The 19,247-nt window shown below is 40.3% G+C and overlaps 2 protein-coding genes across 3 annotated transcripts in view; both read left to right on the top strand.

The window, feature by feature from the left end:
• Positions 1–19,247, top strand: part of DDC (dopa decarboxylase) — a 512,652-nt gene that overhangs the window by 34,671 nt on the left and 458,734 nt on the right. Inside the window, exons 11-13 of one of the 2 annotated variants that reach the window (XM_065751729.1) lie at positions 352–450; positions 7,484–7,585; positions 11,438–11,740. In XM_065751729.1, coding sequence (XP_065607801.1) covers positions 352–450; positions 7,484–7,585; positions 11,438–11,653 — 417 coding nt within the window. In that variant the 3' untranslated portion in view covers positions 11,654–11,740. Of the gene's footprint in view, positions 1–351; positions 1,277–7,483; positions 7,586–11,437; positions 11,741–19,247 lie in introns of those variants that run through there. The other variant, XR_010623129.1, reaches the window with a different exon arrangement.
• Positions 15,560–17,917, top strand: FIGNL1 (fidgetin like 1). The gene has a single exon (XM_065751715.1). The coding sequence runs from the start codon at positions 15,760–15,762 to the stop codon at positions 17,845–17,847; it is 2,088 nt and encodes a 695-aa protein (XP_065607787.1). The 5' UTR covers positions 15,560–15,759; the 3' UTR covers positions 17,848–17,917.

The raw sequence follows: 19,247 nt of genomic DNA on the forward strand, positions 1-19,247 counted from the left end.
AAAGGCCAGACATACTAGATTCTAAGCCCCACATCTGCAAGCCAATGCTTATTTTTTCCAATGCCTTTGAGAAGAATTCAGAATGCAAAAGGACAATTGGCTTTGCCTTGTGACCCATTCCTTCTGTCAATGACTTTCTTTTCTGCTTCTCAATTGAGAAATTTGAGTATTAAACGGTCATAGTAGGGCACTATCCAAAAATGGCCATTTCTGTTATTACTGGGCCCACCTGTAGCTATGACCTCGAGTATCTGAAATGAGTTTTACTTAGAAGTCATTGCAGGATGTACAGTTTCTGCAGTATTTCTGCAAGGCTGACTTCTCATGTGTATGCCTCCCTCTTGCCCTCAGCACTGGCAGATCCCCCTGGGAAGGAGGTTTCGTTCCCTGAAACTCTGGTTTGTGCTGAGAATGTACGGGGTCACAGGACTGCAGGAACATATCCGCAAGGTAACTGCTATGTGTTTTCTTGGATGGTCTGCACGGGGTGGCAAAGGAAAATGAGCTTTGTCCCTATCCGTTTTCTAAGACTTTTGTACACATCAGAATGCTCATGCAACAGCTTTGAAAGAGCTCAAGTCAGTAGGAGTACTACTTGCATGCCCTAATTCTTTATGATGGCAGGATCAAAACTGTCATCTGTTTTGTATTAATCTTTAGAGAATACTAGTGTCAGAATTTTAAATTTAGACGATGCAGGACCTTAGGAGCCTCCCAAATTAAGCCAGAGTACATTAATGTTTTTGGAGGGAGAAAAACATGAAACAGACATTATCTCTTCATGTTATGAATGGGCATGCATTGATTGCATGTTTAGATTATGACTGAGGTCATTGGGCTGCGTTTATGATACAGTAACTTACAGGGCATGTCTACCTAACCTTGAAGTGACGATTTCTGCTGGTTCTACTTCCTGTTTAGAATTAACATTAAAAAAAAAAAAAAAAGAACAACAAAATCCATGATGTGTACAATTTACAGTTTGTTAGCATTTCTGTGAATAAGTACTAAGTTTAGTCTTGGTTTAGACATGGTACCAGTCTAAATCATATATATACTTCCTCTGCGACAGTAAAATCAAATTCAAGCATGCTTTTCTTTTTTATGAAGATCAGGAAAACTTCTAGTGAGAGAAGCTTGATGACTTGGCTCTAAATATTTACAAAAATATCCATTAGCTGAGAATCTGGTCTCATATACCAAACTCTTTGCAGGCACACATTCCTTTCTGTTGCGGTGCTAAACAGATTAAGTTCTAAGAAAGGCTTCTCCTTCTGTATGAAGCTGCATGAAAAAATCTCTTCCAATTTGGGAAGGTTCTGGGATGGAGGGTACCCTCTTCACTCCTCATTTTCATTATACGATGTTTTACAACTGACTCTACAGTGACTTAAATTATATTTTTATCCTTAATAAGACTGTCAGAAGCAAATTTTGACAACAGTGGCAAGCCTGATGTTCTGTTGTCCTTGTGGCAACCTGACACACACCTTTCAACGAAAAACTGATGTATAGTTCGTTACTGCTTTACTAGACTTACACTACAGTTCCTAGTGCTTTGCTCTCTCAGGTCATACTTTTGGAGACTGCAATTATTTCAGCATGATATCAAGTTTTTAAGTAGGGCTAAATCTCCCCCTGGGAAAACAAAGGATTGGAAGCCCAATGTTAATTATGTGGCCTTGATCAGGCAGATTTCTACAATTTAATATTCACACTCAACAAGATGTCTTGCAGTTTTCTCATTCCCTGTCTCTCTGTCTGTCCAGCCAAAAAGTGCTTGCCTTTCCATCATCTTAGCTGTTTTTATATTTTCTCTGACAACACAGTTCAGGAAGGAAAAGCAAATCAATCCTTTACTAAGGATACTGATTCCAAAGTTGGAACCATCATATGATCCCAAGGATTTGTGAAGAAAATTCAGAAAACTAAATTTCCAAGGCCTTGTTGAACTGTATGAATGTATTTAATATTTCGTTATGGATGAAAGTGTTCCCCTGTATACAGAGGAAAAGAAAAGTTATAAACTTTTTTTTTTCAACTTTGGAAAAACAGTAAGGGTAACTAAATGCAGAATTTGAGCCACTGTATGCATATGTCAAACTGGAGCCATTAAGTTGACTTCTCCTGACCACCCCTATTTGATGAGTACTAATTAAATCTGGTGCATTGCAAAACAGCTTAAAAATAAAAATAATAATAAAAAAAAACAATCAACAAAGATATTCATTTCTGTCTCCAGCAATTCATAGATGAACTTCCATTTCAAGAAGGAACTGCATTTTGATTGCTTCCAGTTTTAGTAGAATTTAAGTAAAATATGACTTTGAAGTCTGCAGACTTGTTGGTAAAGTTTTATCAATAGTTGCAAAATAACAATTATGAATGTGTTTCATCTCTTACCCATTTTTCTCTCTTCTCAGGAATTATCCTGGGTTCGAGATATATTTTGATAACTTTTGATCATGTGGTAATGAAACCAACCTGATGATGATTCATATTTTCTGGTATTCAGAGTTGGAATATAAATTGGAATATAACTAAACTTGTTCTCTTCACTTTAACATTGATTGTCCCAGCACTTGGCCTTGAAAGAATGCATTCATTTAAACACCATAATGTCTTGCAAGTGACAGTTTTTATGTTCCTACTACTGGCAAAGGCAATCTTTGAAGAAGATAGCTACTACTGTATCTTATGGTACTTTTGTTTAAAGGGAAACCCTGTAGTTACCAGAATTATTTCTAAAGCTGTATTTATAAGAGCAGGTCATAGATAGGACATACACAGCATGAGATACAGGTTGCAATGGTTCTGCAACCTTCAGGTAGAGAATAGAGTTGAGCTGGGGAGTGGGAAGTTCTCCGTCTCTGATGTGCCCCACGGAATAGGTCATATAAACAGAATCAGGCAGAAAAGCAGTTTTCTAACAGTTCCTTGGGTTGACATGTGGGAAAGGGGAGGCATGTTTTGGATGTACTGCCCACTTGTGCAGCAGATAGTTCCCATACATCAACATTCCTTTGTAGGCCATGTGCCTGTTCTTTCCATACAATTGCAGCTAGGGCATGCCTGTCCAGGTGCATAACTGGGCCTTGTTAAGAGGTTTGGGATCAAGAGTTTCAATTCCTTTCTAAATTTATATAAATCTCAGTGTGAATGCTGTGATTGCTTAACAAAAATGACACCTCAGCTCCTAAGTCACAGAGCACTAGGAAGATTTACCCAGTGTTTAAAGCTTTCTAGTCACACTTCCTTTGCACAGACAGGTTATACTTACAGAATGATTTGGGATTTTCAATGGTGATGAGCCACGTCATGATATAGAGGGAAGAAACACTGTATGTCCTTAAAAAGCTACTGTATGATTAGTGATATTCCATACAGAAGATCAAAGACATATGCAACTATCTGTTCACAATTTTTTCTTTTTCTTTTTGGATTGTCAACAGTTTATGGGCTGGTTTGGCTGCATGAGAATGACTGGATAACCACTGCAGCCTGGCATTTGTAACAAGACAGGCATTTAGGAAACAAAATATTTGTAAGAGATGAGAATGAGTGACTTCTATTTAGATAGTAATTTGTTTTGTTTTCCAAACCTTCCAGTTATGCACTCTCTTCCCAGAAAATATGTAATATTAACCTGTCACAAAGTATAGATTTTAAAGCAGTGGTAAAGGGAGTCATTTCTAATGGATATGGGGAGAGAAAAACATGAATTTTGGTGGTTAGCCCACAGCTATGTAGGAGATGTAAACAGGGCAAAAACAACAATAAAAGTTTGATTCCAAACACTCAGAATCAGTACAGATGTGAAACCCAAACAGCTCATTATAAACTTCTTGGCCATATATTACTCCTTTGTCCTTTTAAGTCATCTCAAATTTCTCAGAAGTGATCTGAAAAATTTAGAAATTAACATTTTTGTTGGTAATCCCCATAAACATTCTGAGTAAGAGAAATCCTCCGAAGGTCATAAGAAGTCAGTTTACCACCTTCTCCTCTTCCCACCAGTGATAATGAACTCTGTTAAAATTGTACAGCAGAGACCAACTGAAATGGTACAGAACAGCAATGCCAGAGTGGGAACTGCAGCTGGAGGGTGGCACAGTCCAAGTGGCTGTTTACAGGACACTTTCTGCAGCATTTGCAGAGCTGTAGTGAGCTGTGAGCTAAACCAGGCACAGGGGTGAAATCTAGGAAAAAAAACCTCTCAAGGTTATGAATGTACATGCACTTGCCGTGGTGCTTCTAAGAAACTCCCTTGAAACAGAAACTATTTTAGTTCTGGAAGGATCTGTCCTACAGTGAATTCTCAACTGAAATATGTAAATGCTGCAGCCCACACGTGTTTATAGGTTTCTATTTATATATATATGTACATGTCCATAAATACAGATCTGTATGGACTGCACCTTAATGTCACATGAGTTTACTCTTCCCTTCAGTGGTTATGCGAGACATTTTCCCAAATCCTGATTAATCTCATGAGTTAGCTGCTTTTCTTTTCCTTTCTCATTGCAAAAAGGCAATGGTTATTTACCTGAGGTAGTGAGATAGAGAAATCCCTTGCAAGCTACAGTTTCCATCTGCTAAATGTCATCCTGAAGAGAAGTGCTGGTGTTTAGCTCCTATGTGCTGATATTTCTCACTAACAATTCACATAATTCCACTTTACGAACCTGTGTGTTAAAGGGTTTTTCTGAATGGCATTACCAGAAACAGTATGAGTTGGTTTGTGAACATAACTTTTTTGGGGGTCAAAATATACAACAATGTAAAACACTTTTTAAAGGATAAATGCGACTTGAAGGTCAGCTTTAAATTAATGGTGCTAAGAGTGCAGCATGGTGATTATGTCAAAACCAAACACAGTTGGAGGGTTACAATAACCATGGATCAGGCCTGTTTTGTACATATTCAGCAGGAATCTGAGAACAGTTCAGTTTTCAGTTCTCCAAACAAGATTTGCTTTTAATAGTTTATCCGCCTGTCTTGAAAAGCTGGAGTACTGAAACCATGTGTGACCCCTGTGAGTTATTACCATACCCGTGTCCAGAATGGGTGTACAGCTCTTGGAGTTGCACAGAGGCAGATGTGACACTTAAAAGCCCTTCAGTTTATCTGGGCTTAGTAATGTTTAACTTTATTGAATTTATTTATGCTTCACTGCAACAATCTTTGTAAGGGCATTTCAGGTTAAGAGCTTACAGTTCAAAGGTGCAGGGTCTTGGATCACTCTGATAAGCGAAGCTGCACAGGTGAATCTTGGTCACAACTTTCTCCACTTCCCCGTCCTCTAAATATCTCAATACGCTTGGTGCCCCCCAGTGTCTTTAACAGTTATTGCTACTTCTTAAAGCTTGCTGAGGATAAAATTATTTTCATCCATATGTTAACACAAAATTCATAGAATTTTGTGTTTTACAGAATAGCCCCTGTGTCCCCTTGATTTTATTTCTTTCAAATTCCTGAAAACTCTGTTAATGTAAAATAAAATAAAGTAAAATAAAATAAAATAAAATAAAATAAAATAAAATAAAATAAAAGTAAAATAAAATAAAATAAAATAAAGTAAAATAAAGTAAAATAAAATAAAATAAAATAAAATAAAATAAAATAAAATAAAATAAAATAAAATAAAATAAAATAAAATAAAATAAAATAAAATAAAATAAAATAAATAGTACAGCATCTGTAGTCTTCTTGTAAAAACTACTTGCAGTGAGCCAAACCTTAAATTATCATTTTATTTGGTTATCACCAGGCAGATTTAGATTAAATACAGTTGGTGGTTACACTCACCTAAACGGTTGTGAAATTCTCATCATATTGAACAGAAATTTCTAATGGTCTTGATTTCCAAGACAGGGAATATGCTGTGTGGAATTTTGCAGAGCAGTGTCAAAGATATAATTTGTCTGAGGCTATAGAAACTAGGGAAGGAGATAGTAAAAGATTGTTACATCCTTTTTGCATATTGCATATATGTTTCCCACGCACTTATGCATACAAATGTACGGATGTATATTATAGTCAAATTTCATAGTTGTAAACCCATGCTATTTATGTTAGCAAAACATTCAAATGCCTTGGAAAGGACTGGGCGTTCTATTGTTCTTGCTCCTGACTCAAGGAGCACTCAGTCTAATTTTAGAGAGAGAGGAAAGATGGATGCAACAAACAGCAGAGAGGAAGTGGTAGCAGCAGTAAGACTGACTGGTTGCAAGGGGTATTAGCATCCCAGTCAGAGTGCCTTGAAACAGTGTTATTCCATTTAAGCAATGTTTTCTATTTTAAGAAATAAATTTTTGGAAGCTATGATTAAAATTGCAAAATGTGTTTTGTTAGTTGATTTTTTTTCCCTCCTTTCTTCTGTAATTTCTTGTTTTGCCTTTAGACAAAAGTAGCTATGAGATGAAATATTCCATATTGGCCCTATGTGTTTTATGTTTACTTGCTGTCTTTACTTGAATTTGGTAAGAAAGTGAAGTGGAAAAGAAAGAAAAGTTGTTAGACCTGTTGTTTAATTTTTGCTTCTGTTTTGTTTATAGGAAAGCAGTGATAGTTTTCTATGTAGACTGGCTACTGCACACACACAAACAAATTCTAATAGCAAGACTTCTTTTTTTTGGGTAGTGAGCATGAAATTGATTATAGTCTGTTGAGGGGGGGAAGGCTGAATATAGTACAGCAGGTACCTGATGAGGATGTAGGATCCTTTGTTTAAAGTGCTGTTGTATTCATTTTCTGTTTGGGAGAAAGCAAAGTCTGTGTAAATGTTTACAAACTGCACTGACTGATGTTAGGACTTCCCTGATGGTTGTTAGTATGCCTGATGGTATTTTTCCTATTTGTTTTATTTTAGATCTTGGTACATTTTGGAATAATAGCTCTAGCTTGGTGTCCAGTGTAACTGTTGATCAGGCTGAGGTGTGCTGTTTCCTTGTTTTACTGCCACCATTGTTCTTTTCAACAAGACCTGAACATCCAGGCCTTAGAGAGTGACCGATTTATCTCCCTCACTGTTATTCTCATGTTAAATGAACTATTCTAGAAAGCCTGTCTGTCTCTGTCCATCTTGTTCTCCCCTGGCATTGTGGTCTTTTTCTCTATGCATTTTCCCCTTTCCTCTTTTCAGACTCTGCAGACAGTTTCAACCAAAATTGAGAATGACAGAAAATGTAAAAGAATTATTGCTAATATTTACTATTTTATGGCATCCTGAAAGTCATAAAATGGTGCCGAAATTAAGAAACAGACCTGTACTCCCTAAGATAAACTGAGCAACTGATATTTTTACAACTCATAGACAGTCATAAACATGGTATAAGCTAACATAAACAGATGGCAGTGTGTGAATATTATCACCTATTAGGAGAGGGAAATGAGAAAAGAGATTAAGGATGGAAGCAATTTAGCAAATCATTTCTTCTAATGAATCAAATTTATACAATATAGACACTCTTTTTCTTCTCAGCATGTCAGGCTGTCGCACCAATTTGAACATTTAGTCCTTCAGGATGAAAGATTTGAGATCTGTGCTGAGGTTGTCTTGGGACTAGTCTGCTTTCGACTGAAGGTAAGGCATCTGAGACTTCCTATTTCTGGCATGTTTTATAGCAACACAATCAGCTGCAGTAGAATACGATCTTTGTTGTTAATATAGTCAATTATTTTTTAAAGAAAGCTGGGAGAATTCATCTAGATCAAAGTGGATTAAAGAAAGAAGCCTTAGACATTTTTCTTAAAATTAAAATCAAATGCCTGCAAGAAATTCAAGCATAGTAGAGTATGGAAATCTATAGTCAAGACAAACAAGTGGTCATAGTCAACTCAGACATACAAAATAACTGTTGTATTCAGTGCTTGATGGACTTTGATTTAGATGGTTCTTTTAATATATTTCTCAATTATTTATATTATTTATATTTATTTATGATGTCTGTGTGTGTGTATTAGATGATTATTTTCATATTAATTTCATATGTGTGTATATTTAACAGGCAATTTTGTATACGTACAATGTCTTCTATGGATGAAGATAGAGTAATAAAAGGGTTGTTCTTTTTGTTCTTTTCTTTAAAGAAAACATCAGACATCAAAGGGAGATCCACATCTTGTTTTAGATAAGGAACTTATTTAATAAAGGAGCTTGCAGCTAAAACCTCTGTAAAGGGCTGTGTTTTGACCCTGAATCTGAACACCAAACAATAATAAAAATGGCACTGGTGTTCTCTATCTCACATGTTTTTTTAGTTTAGGTCTCCAAATGAGCTTTTGGCTTTTCTGAAAGCCCATCTTGGCACCTTCTATGTAGTGTGATATTACTCCTTCTCAGAAATTCTTCTCTCAGTCATTCAGTTGCCCTAGTTACTTGAGTTTGAGGCAATTGTTTGATGGTTTTAACTTATCTGTAACGATAATGCAATGGTAAATTAATCTGTAATAGAAAAATGGTTTCATTTTAATTTTTTCAAGAAAAAAAAAACAATCAGCAACTAGAGGATCAGACAGACTAATTAATGTGGGGTTGCTCTAATAAATGGAAATGTGAATCTATTTTCTTTCATAATGAGAACTTTTCAAAATTTTTGAGGAATAAGTTCTGTGGGACTTACTGCTCAGTTACAAGATGTTGGTTGGAGTCTGTCCTCTGACTTGGACAAGCAAACACCACTTTTGCAGATTCAGAGACAGCTGTCAATGCTCTATGTTTAGTTTAAAGAAACAGTTGGTCCTGGTGAAACAGAGCTTAGCCACACAGGAATTGTCATTTTTGATCAGATCAGAGGTTCATCCACATCTGGTCTCCTTTCCTCCATGCTCTAGGGGAAAAAAAACAGGTACACAGGGAAAGACAATTAAACAAGGGAAGGTAAATACTGGATAGCTAGCTAATAAACTTTCAGGAAAGTTGTAGAACAAAGGCATGATTCTTCTGAAATCTAATGCTGAAAGAGCAGTGTTTTCACCACTTCTCTTCCCTGTACAAAAACAATAACCACAGCAACAACCCAAACCCAACCTATGTGGAATTTGAGTAAGACTGAGGGACAGGAAACTTGAACTGTTATGCTGAACAGCTGTAAAAGTAACAGCATTGTTTTTCATTCCTTTGTTCTTGATGAATCTTCTTTTATTTTTTAGCTTTTAATGCCTTTCATGCTGGAGAGCAGATGTAATAATAATCTCTGACTTTCATATTAAACTACTTCATGAAATGTCAGAGAAGGAATCCAAGCACCATGCCAAAGGGTTAATTTTTGGCCTTCTTGTCATGTCTGTATATGAATACAAGCCAAGCTAGTCATTTCTCCAAGGGAGTGAGAATACTGGCTTATTAAAACTGACAGACTCAATCAGAGCTGGCTTCTTGCTTTTCAAAGCACTGGGAGATGATTTGTCACTGCTAACTTCAATTTGATGTGACATCTGAGTGTCACAGCAGCCCCTGGGTGCAGCTGTGAGAGCAGAACAGAAGAAAGATAAAGAAACCTTTCTCCTTCTTCCTCTTATTCCTGCCAAGGACATAAACTTAACATCATATTACCACTTGTATTGCTTAGAAGTAAGTGCTGTGCATTTCATATTATAAGCAAGGATCATCATTGTAATGGTGGATTACCTTCAATAAGAAATTGGCACATCACTGTCATAAGTGATTGACCCATGGCAGGCGGGGAGACACAGGGACATGTAGAGCATTGATGCTGGTTCATCCCTTAGGTAGGAATGTTCATGACAGTCTCAGAAAAATTGTTTGAATATCTCCTAGAAACCTAATTCGTGAATTTCAGGCTCTCATCCAAATTCCCTAACAGCTCATGCTAAGTCAAAACAAGGTTTTGACTTGGGTTCAATTCCAACTGTAAAATGATCCAAAAGTATGGAAAGAATACATTTGTCCTTACTGCCAATGGGCAACCATGTCTCTCTTATGCTTTGTTTTCTTTTGGAGAAGGCCAAGAAGGCAAGTCACAACTGTGTAGATTTGAAATAATATTTTGTAATGGAGATATTTGCAAGAAGGCCCATGGCTGCTACAGTGCAAAAAAACCACCCACACTGTTTAGCAGGTTGCAGATGAATTTGTTCTTTTGTAGCTCTAGTACTGCAGTGGTCAGTAAGGGAATTGTCATCTCTTGCAATTCTGCATCACCAGCAGTGCAATGGAAAGAGCAAAGGCAGCACAACAGCTGAGATATTTCTCCAAAGAGTAGAATTACAGCATTAGAAATCAATATAGTATATTTTACATTATTATGGCAAGCTGACAGCAAATCTGAAGGCATCAGGCTGTTGATATAAAAAAATTAGACATATGGGTTCCTTTAACTTAGGTAATAAAGGCTGTCAGAGATATGCAGTCAGCGCTTCAACCTCCATTGCTAAATGTGAACCAAAACCCCAAGACCCTGCTGTCATTGTTTTCATTTGAAACAATTTACTGCTGTTCTGGAAAATCTGATAACATCTTTTGCTTCATTCTTAAATGCTGATGAACATAACTAAGAAAACCATTAAATCAACATCATCCAAACCTGTAAAAGAATCAGTTCCCTTCTGTGCAGTCCTATTTATTTTAGGACTTGGAATGGAAGCATACAGCTGCTCTAAAGGAAATCCTCACAATCAGTAGTTGAATACAAGAAGGAATAAATACAAAAGGAGATAAAATTCAATGCATGTAGAGTCCCTCTGACCTTCTTCAAGTTATTTAGCATCTTTGTGTCTTTGAGTTCAGAAGAATGGTCACTGCCAGTGGGAGAAGGGTTAGTTTATCCCATTTCTAAATTCAAGTAGAAAACACTCTGAAGGATTCTGTAAAGGACACTTCCTATAAAACCTTAAGCAAATACTTTTTTTAGAGTGTTTTCTAATAGGATGACCCAAATTTTGCTTCCTTGATTTTACTGCTAGGGATATATTACCTTAATTATTATTTAACTAAGAACAAGATTTCCATCCTCATACTCCAAAGACTCTCTAAAGGCAGCCATGCTTAAGTGAAGACTGGAAGATTTGTTTTACAAATGTTGGTAGAGTTCATTGCAAAACTGTCTTGAATCTTTGTTTAATTAGATCTAGAAAAGAAAAGTGTAATGAAATGGATGCAATCATCAGTGATTTTTAGCGAAGCAACCTAGCTCATGACCTTAGGTCACGAAAAAGCAGCCAGCCACCACATATGCCCTAGAGTAGAGTGAACACAGCTTCTAAACTATCGTTGATCCATAAATCTCTTTGTGGCTGGAAAATGATCTCTAGAGACATCACATTTTTGTATAATCCTTTGATGGCAAAGCACTTACAGATGAGAAAGTGTCTAAGATGTTACTGGTGACACTTAAGTTTGGTTGCTTGGTGGGATTTACATATTCCAGACTTCTAAAATGCATTACCTTATCTGTTGAATTACAATTGATTTCAGGGCTCAAATGAACTAAATAAGGCACTTCTTAAAAGCATAAATGATGCCAAGAAGATTCACCTGGTCCCATGCCACCTGCGAGAAAAGTTTGTGCTACGCTTCGCTATTTGTTCCCGCACGGTGGAAAACACCCACGTCAAGTTTGCCTGGCAGCACATCTCACAGCTGGCGACTGAGCTCCTGAAAACATGGGAACAAAACCACCAGCAGCAGTAACAGTGGTGAGGTAGCAGCAGGGAGGAGGTAATCAGCTGGCTTCCTCTGTGTTACCAAGTTTAATTTTAGGGGCAGGTGGGAAAATGAGTTATGAGGGGGGAAAAAAAATCAAAAGCTGTTGCTACGTAGCCCAGCTGCAGTAGCAAAAATCCTTGCCAGCAAGTTGCGTTGTAACCTTAGTGATACATTCTCTGCACTGTATTCTCATGCACTGTATTCTCATCTTGCCTGTTTCCAGAAGGGACATATCCACGGAGTCTCAAGCTGTCATTTCTTTCCTGTTTGTTATCAAGGACATTTATTGATCCCAGCAATGGAAACAGAGGGTTAGTATTCCCTCTGTTGCTGACATTAAGCCCCCAGCACACAAAGTCCACTCCATAGAAGAAAACGTGAGTGTTATTACCAAATAATTTAACATGACTTCAGAAAAAAAAATAAAATAAAAAGAACAGGTTGTAGGAAGCTTTATAACCTGATTATAATACTGTTTGGGTCCTATCTAAGCAAGCAAGAACAAATGTAATGAGCTGGGTCCCTAGCATGTCATGACACGCTTGCTGCTGTATTTTTGTAAATGAAGTTAGAACTTTGAGACTCCTTTCATTATACAGCCAAACTGGGGGAATAATGCTTGCTGCCATTATGGCAGGTTCTATCTCCTTAAAACTTTGTTCTTCAGACAGTTACTCTGTCAAATAGCACATAGCTTATGCTGCTCATTAATTTTCACTTCAGTCATCCATACTGATGCTCCTTCTTCAGCGTTCTGCCAAAATCCGTGTGCTACCTGATGTTCTGTATTTTCAACTGAGTTATTATGAGCACTAACTACTTGAAAATAATCTGTATCCTATGTTGTGTGAAATAGAATTGTGATATCTTTTTATGGCTGCCATTCTGCTTATTTCATTGTTTAATTAAAAAAAAAAATAATTCAAAATGAAATGTGTACCAGGAACAGCTTGGCATGCAGGCCACTCCTGGCCACATTTTGTCTGTGACATCCTGAGGGGATGGGAGCAGAGGGAGGTGTTGGTCTCTGCTCCCTGCTCACCAATAGCAGGATGCACAGAGCAGCACAAAGCCGCACCAGTGGAGAGTCAGAGTGGATATGTGGAAAAATTTCTATACTGTGAGAGTGGTCAAATACTGGAACGCGCTTCCTGGAGAGGTGGCTGATGCCCCACGCTTGTCAGTGTTCAGTGGCATTTGCACAATGTCCCTAGTTTTAATTTTTGGTGAGACCTGAAATGATCAGACTGTTGGCCTATTACATGATCTCTGAAAGTCCCTTCCACCTGACCTATTCTAATTCCAATACCCATGGAACTGCATTTCCTCATGGCCAGCATGATACAAAAATCTGAATTTCACAGTTTTATTTTTTTCTGAAATCTGGGAATGATTTGAAGCTACAGTCAATGAAGGCCTTTGTAGTAATCAGTCTCCCATTGCCTCTTTTTCCCATGTGATAATTGCTTTGCAGAACATTATCGTGAAGTTATCTGAAAGGAAAAAAAAAATTCTGGGCTATGTAATCAACTCAAGAACAAAATTGTTAAAAATAATCTTTTTGAAAGAAGGACCTTTCTGCTGTTTCTGTTCTGTAGCTTTGCAACCTATTTGTAAGTGAAATGACTTTTGGTGGGGGAAACACTGTATTTATGAATAGTTAATATGTGAACCTTTATCTCAGCGCCTTGTGTTCAAAAGCTAATGGCAGTCTGTGCTGATTGATGCTGTTAAAAATAATTACAAGATCTCAGAAATGCACTTTAGTAGAATACCCACCTCAAAAGGAATGCAGTGCAGCTACCACGGAAGGGAAAAAAACAACTTTTCAGTAACCACGTGGATTCTGTAACAACAACAACAAAATGAGTGGAAGGCTACTACAACTCTTTTAATCATGGCAGATTATATTTTATTACTGATGGTGAAATACTGAAAAGTTGTATTTGTGAAAGGTGTTGCTAATGTGTTTAGCGTGAGAAGTAGTGGCCTTAAGTGGCCCAGGGAAGCGGTGGAGTCACCGTCCCTGGAGGTGTAAAGGAATGTGTGGATGTGGACACGGTGGGGTGGGCTGATGACTAGGTGACCTTTTCCAACCTTGATCGTCCCGAGGCCTCTCCCGAGGCCTCCCGTGAAACCCTAACCCAGACTAGAATTGTTAAACGTCTCGTTTCCTCGTCTCTACGTGTCAGATTCTGCCTGTGTCGTCACTGTGCCCACGGTGGTGGGTGGTACGTATGTGTATGTGACATCTGTGGAGACCGTGTAACCCAACCGGAAAAGTCGTCTGATGTTCGGTGCTTTTCGTGAGCCGTACCGTTCCTCTAAGATGTCTGTGCAAAGCCTGTCAAAGCGGCATGTCAGTTCTATGAGCGGCGCTAATAAACGAAAAGAAAACCACAGCCGTTGTCTGCCTCTGCTGTTAGCCGAACCCCTCCCATTTCGCCCACGCGTGATCCACTGTAAGGGGTACAATCTCCTCTGTCACTCCAACTTTCCCCATCAGGGACTTTCAGCTCGTCCTCTGAACAAACTGGGCATCCAAAAGCCCCTGTGGGCCACAACAATTCCAGCGCTGCAGCCAATAGGGAGCGGGACAGCCCCCGCGCCCTCCTCCCATCCGCGCTGAGCCCGAGCGCAGGACGTCAGCGCAACGTACCTTCCCCCTTCCCCTCCTTCCGATTGGTTGCGTCCGCCAGGGCGCTGCTATCCGATTGGTAGGGCGGGAGGAAGGGGGCGGGGCCTGAGGCAGAGCGCGCGCGCGGGATGCGGAGTGGCGGCTGTCGGCAGCCGCGGGCGGTGGGTGCGCGCGGGGCGGGTGGGTGCGCGCGGGGCGGGTGGGTGTGCTCCCTCACCTCGGGGGTGCGGGGCACGGCGCAGCTGCTTTCGGGACGGCCCTTCGGCCGGACTTGGCTTCCTGGGCCTCTGAGGGACTGCCGCTACCTTGGCTTGCGGGCGGGACGGGGCCCTGAGCCTGCTCGGAACTGTACGTCCCCAGCGCTCCTTGGCAGCCTCGTATCTGCGCATTCATCTGCGTTCACACGCTGCTCCTAGCAGTGTGAACCCGTGGTTCAATCTGCGGCTGGTTAAAGAACGCAGAGGCTTGTATTTCGTCTGCCGGGCGAGATAATATACAGGCCTCCACGGTTTTTGTTCGTTTTTTGTTCTCATTGGAAAAACCCAGTACACATTCCTAACAGAAGTTAGGACTTGGTGTGTATCAGCCATGTGGAGGAAGTCCTTTATGGGCAGATCAGAAGATGAGAAGTGCTGATCAGAATTGTGTTAGAAACGTTCTGTAAACCATGCAGAAGCAGCAGTAGACTTCTCTAAGCTTTGCTTGTGCCAAGGGGCATCTTTCTTATTTCTTAAACTGAAAAGAAGTGGAAGGAATTCAAATTCTAAAATTCAAAACTGAAACGTGAATGTTGCTCTAAGCAGTCGTGGCCTTTGTTTCTTAAAAAAAAAATAGGGGGAGGTTTTAGTGCATTCTAAACAGAATAAGTAGTTATGAATATGTTCTACAAACTTGTAAGTATTTATTTCATTTGAAAGCTTACTGAAATTCAAGCCTGTTCACTGCACTTTTACCTCCCCCTACAGTTTGCATATTGTTTTATTCAATAACTTTGCTTTCATTTTTATTATCGTCACTGTACTAATGTCATCTTTTTAACACTGACCTGTACTCAGACCTCTTCTTCACTGTCCTGTCAAAATAGGAGCAAAAGCACTGCTGATTTCATTTAACAAGGTCAGTTTTTGCTTGGCCATCTGTTAGCATTCTTTGCAGTCTGCTTACTTCCCCAGGAGAGTGCAGGTTAGATGCAAACTCTTACTCTCTGTTTTCTTCTTTTTTTTTCCTTTATTCTTTGAACAAGGAAGAAAAAGCACCTCGGTGTGAGTGGCTTTTTCCACACAGCTGCTTCCTTGTTGAAAAATGTCCAGTCTGTCTCAGTGACTTACAAGTTCTGCTGCACTATTTCTCTCAATTAAAATGATGTGTGTTTTCATTTATTTGCAATTAGAAAAGGGAGAAGCAGCCAAGTAAGCAGCCATGAAACACTTTTTTGTTAACAACAGGTATCTTCATGTATGTTTCAGAGTCAGCAATGGAGGCCCCATCGCATGGCACCGTGCACCTGAGTGACTGGCAGAAAAGTTACTTTGCTATTGCCTCTGGCACCTGCACACCCGGACAGAAGGCTGACGAGTACCGTGCCAAAATTCTGCGTGTTCAGTATGCATGGGCAAACTCTGAGATCTCTCAGGTCTGCGCTGCCAACCTGTTTAAAAAATACGCAGAGAAATACTCTGCAATTATTGACTCTGACAACATAGAGACTGGCTTGAATAACTACGCTGAAAACATTTTGACTTTGGCAAAGTGTCAGCAAAATGACAGTGACAAGTGGCAATCTGCCTTGACAACAGAGAATGTGTTTGAACTGAAGTGTGTGCGAGAGAGGATGCAGGCTGGCAAAAATGTCCAGAGCTCTCAGAGGGCACCAGCAGATGCCCTTGTACTAGCTGATAAAGGGGTCAGTGCCTCCGCTGCCTCAGGCCTTCCTAGGCTCGGTGCTTTCAGCAGCGCCAGTGAGAGTGAACACTGTGCTGGCTCATCAAAATGTGCAGGTTGGGGCCCACATCTCCTTGAGCATCCCACGTCTTCAAAGTCTCTCCAAAGCGGTGTGCCTCCTGTGGCCAAAACTTCAGATATACTTCCTGCATCTTCTGCCTCCTCGAGCGAACAGATTCATATGGGGTTCCAGGCAGCACCGCTGTTCGGCAATAAAGACGTGACAAATGGTGCTTCTCTGAAAATTCCAGGTAGCTGTAGTGATGGACAAAATGTGCCTCTTCCCAGTCAGTCATCTGTACAAGCATGGTCCGGGAAGAGAAAAGCATTTTATGGTCTGTCTGATAAAGGCAGCACTGCAGCTTCTAGCCTCGCTCCATGCCAGGCTTCCCATACCACGGAAGCCAACAGTTTCTCAGGGAATAGAAATGGAATTGAAGAGAGCAGTGTGCCTGGTTTTAGGACTGCAAAAGAACAGCTGTGGGTGGATCAGCAAAAGAAACCTCAAAGCTTACAACAGCGTGCGCCACTCTCGTCGTACGGAGGCGTAAAAAAGTCACTGGGTGCCAGTAGATCTCGAGGTCCATTTAGCAAGTTTGTTCCTCCAGTCCCAAAACAGGATGGAAATGAATCTGGAGGAGTGCAGTGTAAACCTCCTGGCAGAGGACCAACAGATACGTTAATTCCTGTGGATGAACGACTGAAAAGTATAGAACCAAAAATGGTGGAACTCATTATGCATGAGATCATGGACCACGGGCCTCCTGTGAACTGGGATGACATTGCTGGAGTTGAATTTGCTAAAGCTACAATAAAAGAAATTGTAGTCTGGCCTATGCTGAGGCCGGACATCTTTACTGGGTTACGTGGTCCTCCTAAAGGAATTCTTCTCTTTGGCCCCCCTGGAACTGGCAAGACTCTAATAGGCAAGTGCATTGCTTGCCAGTCTGGTGCTACTTTTTTTAGCATCAGTGCCTCTTCTCTGACTTCCAAATGGGTAGGTGAGGGGGAAAAGATGGTCCGTGCTCTGTTCGCTGTGGCGCGATGTCAGCAGCCAGCTGTGATTTTCATTGACGAAATTGATTCTCTGTTGTCTCAGCGTGGGGATGGGGAGCATGAGTCTTCAAGAAGAATAAAAACTGAATTTCTGGTCCAGTTAGATGGGGCAACAACCTCCTCTGAAGACCGTATTCTGGTGGTCGGTGCAACAAATCGACCCCAAGAAATCGATGAGGCTGCCCGAAGGAGACTAGTGAAGAGACTGTACATTCCTCTCCCAGAAGCTCCCGCTAGGAAGCAGATTGTTACCCGTCTGATGTCAAAGGAGCACAGCTGTCTCAGCGACGAGGAAATTGAGCTTATAGTTAAGCAATCAGACGGGTTTTCTGGGGCAGACATGACACAGCTCTGTCGCGAAGCTTCTCTGGGCCCTATCCGCAGCCTTCAGTCCATGGATATCACAACCATCATGCCAGAGCAAGTACGACCCATTGCTTTTGTTGACTTTGAGAGTGCCCTCAGAACCGTGCGGCCTAGCGTGTCCTCAAAGGACCTCGAGCTGTATGAAACCTGGAACCGGACGTTTGGCTGTGGCAGATGATTGCTTCCTGACTTGTGCAGGAACAACCCTTTAGCACTGTTAGTTATGTATTAAACCCATGGTCATTTCGTCTGTCTTTGTAATAAACATTCTAAACTTATGCAGCCAGATGCCCAGGTGCTTGCCTTGAGGTGTAGCTACCTGAAAAAACTGAGGAATTACAGATTGCTACTGTGAACGATGGATGGATGAGTTTCACTGATGTTAAGGGGGAGGTGACAAAAATGTCTCCATAATTGGAGAGAATATTGTGCAGTCTTGCATAGCCAGCTGTGATTTTTCTGTAATACAAGGTGACTGAAGTAATGATATCAGAACTACATAATTTGGTTAGGGGTGTAGCAAAGCTGGAGCTGATGGGGAAAGTAATTGGGGGCACACTGAGTTGGAAGGAGCCAGGAACACAGGAAGAAAAGAGTCATGTGGATGAGAGGAGAAACTTGTGTGGAAAATTAGAAGGGGGATGGAAAGAGGATGGTGTCAAGTAAATAGTAGTATTGCCTGAGTCCTGCTCACATCACTGTAGTCTATTTCCAGCTTGTAATTAAACTCTTTCTGATTGCCTCTCCATTTGACCTTGTCTTCTGTTCTGTGTCTGTGTGCATGCCATGCCCTATCAGGAGGGCACCAACAACTGCAGGGTCACAGGGGGCTGTAGACTTTCAGGGTCAGCCTGTTGTATGTGGGTGTGTGGTGCGATGGTGCTTGTGTCTGTGCAAACTTCACTGAAAGAAATCACTAGCCATCTTCAGGTTGGACTATCTGGCAAGCAGGAGGAAAGTAGGATCTGGGATGAGCCAAAATACGGCCTGTAGGCAGGGAGGAGGGTGCTTAGGGTGTTGCCAGTGAGCTTCAATCCTGTTCACCTGGAGACAAGGAAAGAAATAGGGCTGTCTGTAGCACTGAGCTTTTGCTAATAGATGGGAAGGAGAAATGCTGTGTCCCTTAAGTACGATCTGTGTTAGGGATGTGAACTTAATTTTTGAAGTAGTGGAAATAGAAGGATTTCGTTATTAAAAATAAGCAAGTTGTGTCATTTTAGCATTGGGGAGCTATAAACGTGCTTTTGGCAATATGACCTCTCTCCAAACATCCTAAACCCTAATGAAAAATATGTTCTTCAAAACTTGAATGAAAAACCGAGGGGATTTTAAGTTTAGTACAACTCAAGAGTTGTTCAAGGGTAAGAAAAACCGCATCTTCTTAAGTAATTGCCATATTCATGCTGAAAACTAAGCTGGTGTGCTCTGCAAGCATATCTTTCACATATGTATCTTATTTTTCTTTTTTTAATAGAGACAGTGAAGTGCCTCCTAAGATGGCAAGGACTGGGAAAGAAATACTGTGCTGCTGCATTTACTTTCTGCAGAGTAGAAGTCGTGAAAGAAAAGGTGGAGCCA

Source organism: Cyrtonyx montezumae, unplaced genomic scaffold (assembly GCF_038088225.1).
Source record: "Cyrtonyx montezumae isolate F1298 unplaced genomic scaffold, pur_monq_1.0 scaffold_8, whole genome shotgun sequence".
Classification (NCBI taxonomy): domain Eukaryota; kingdom Metazoa; phylum Chordata; class Aves; order Galliformes; family Odontophoridae; genus Cyrtonyx; species Cyrtonyx montezumae.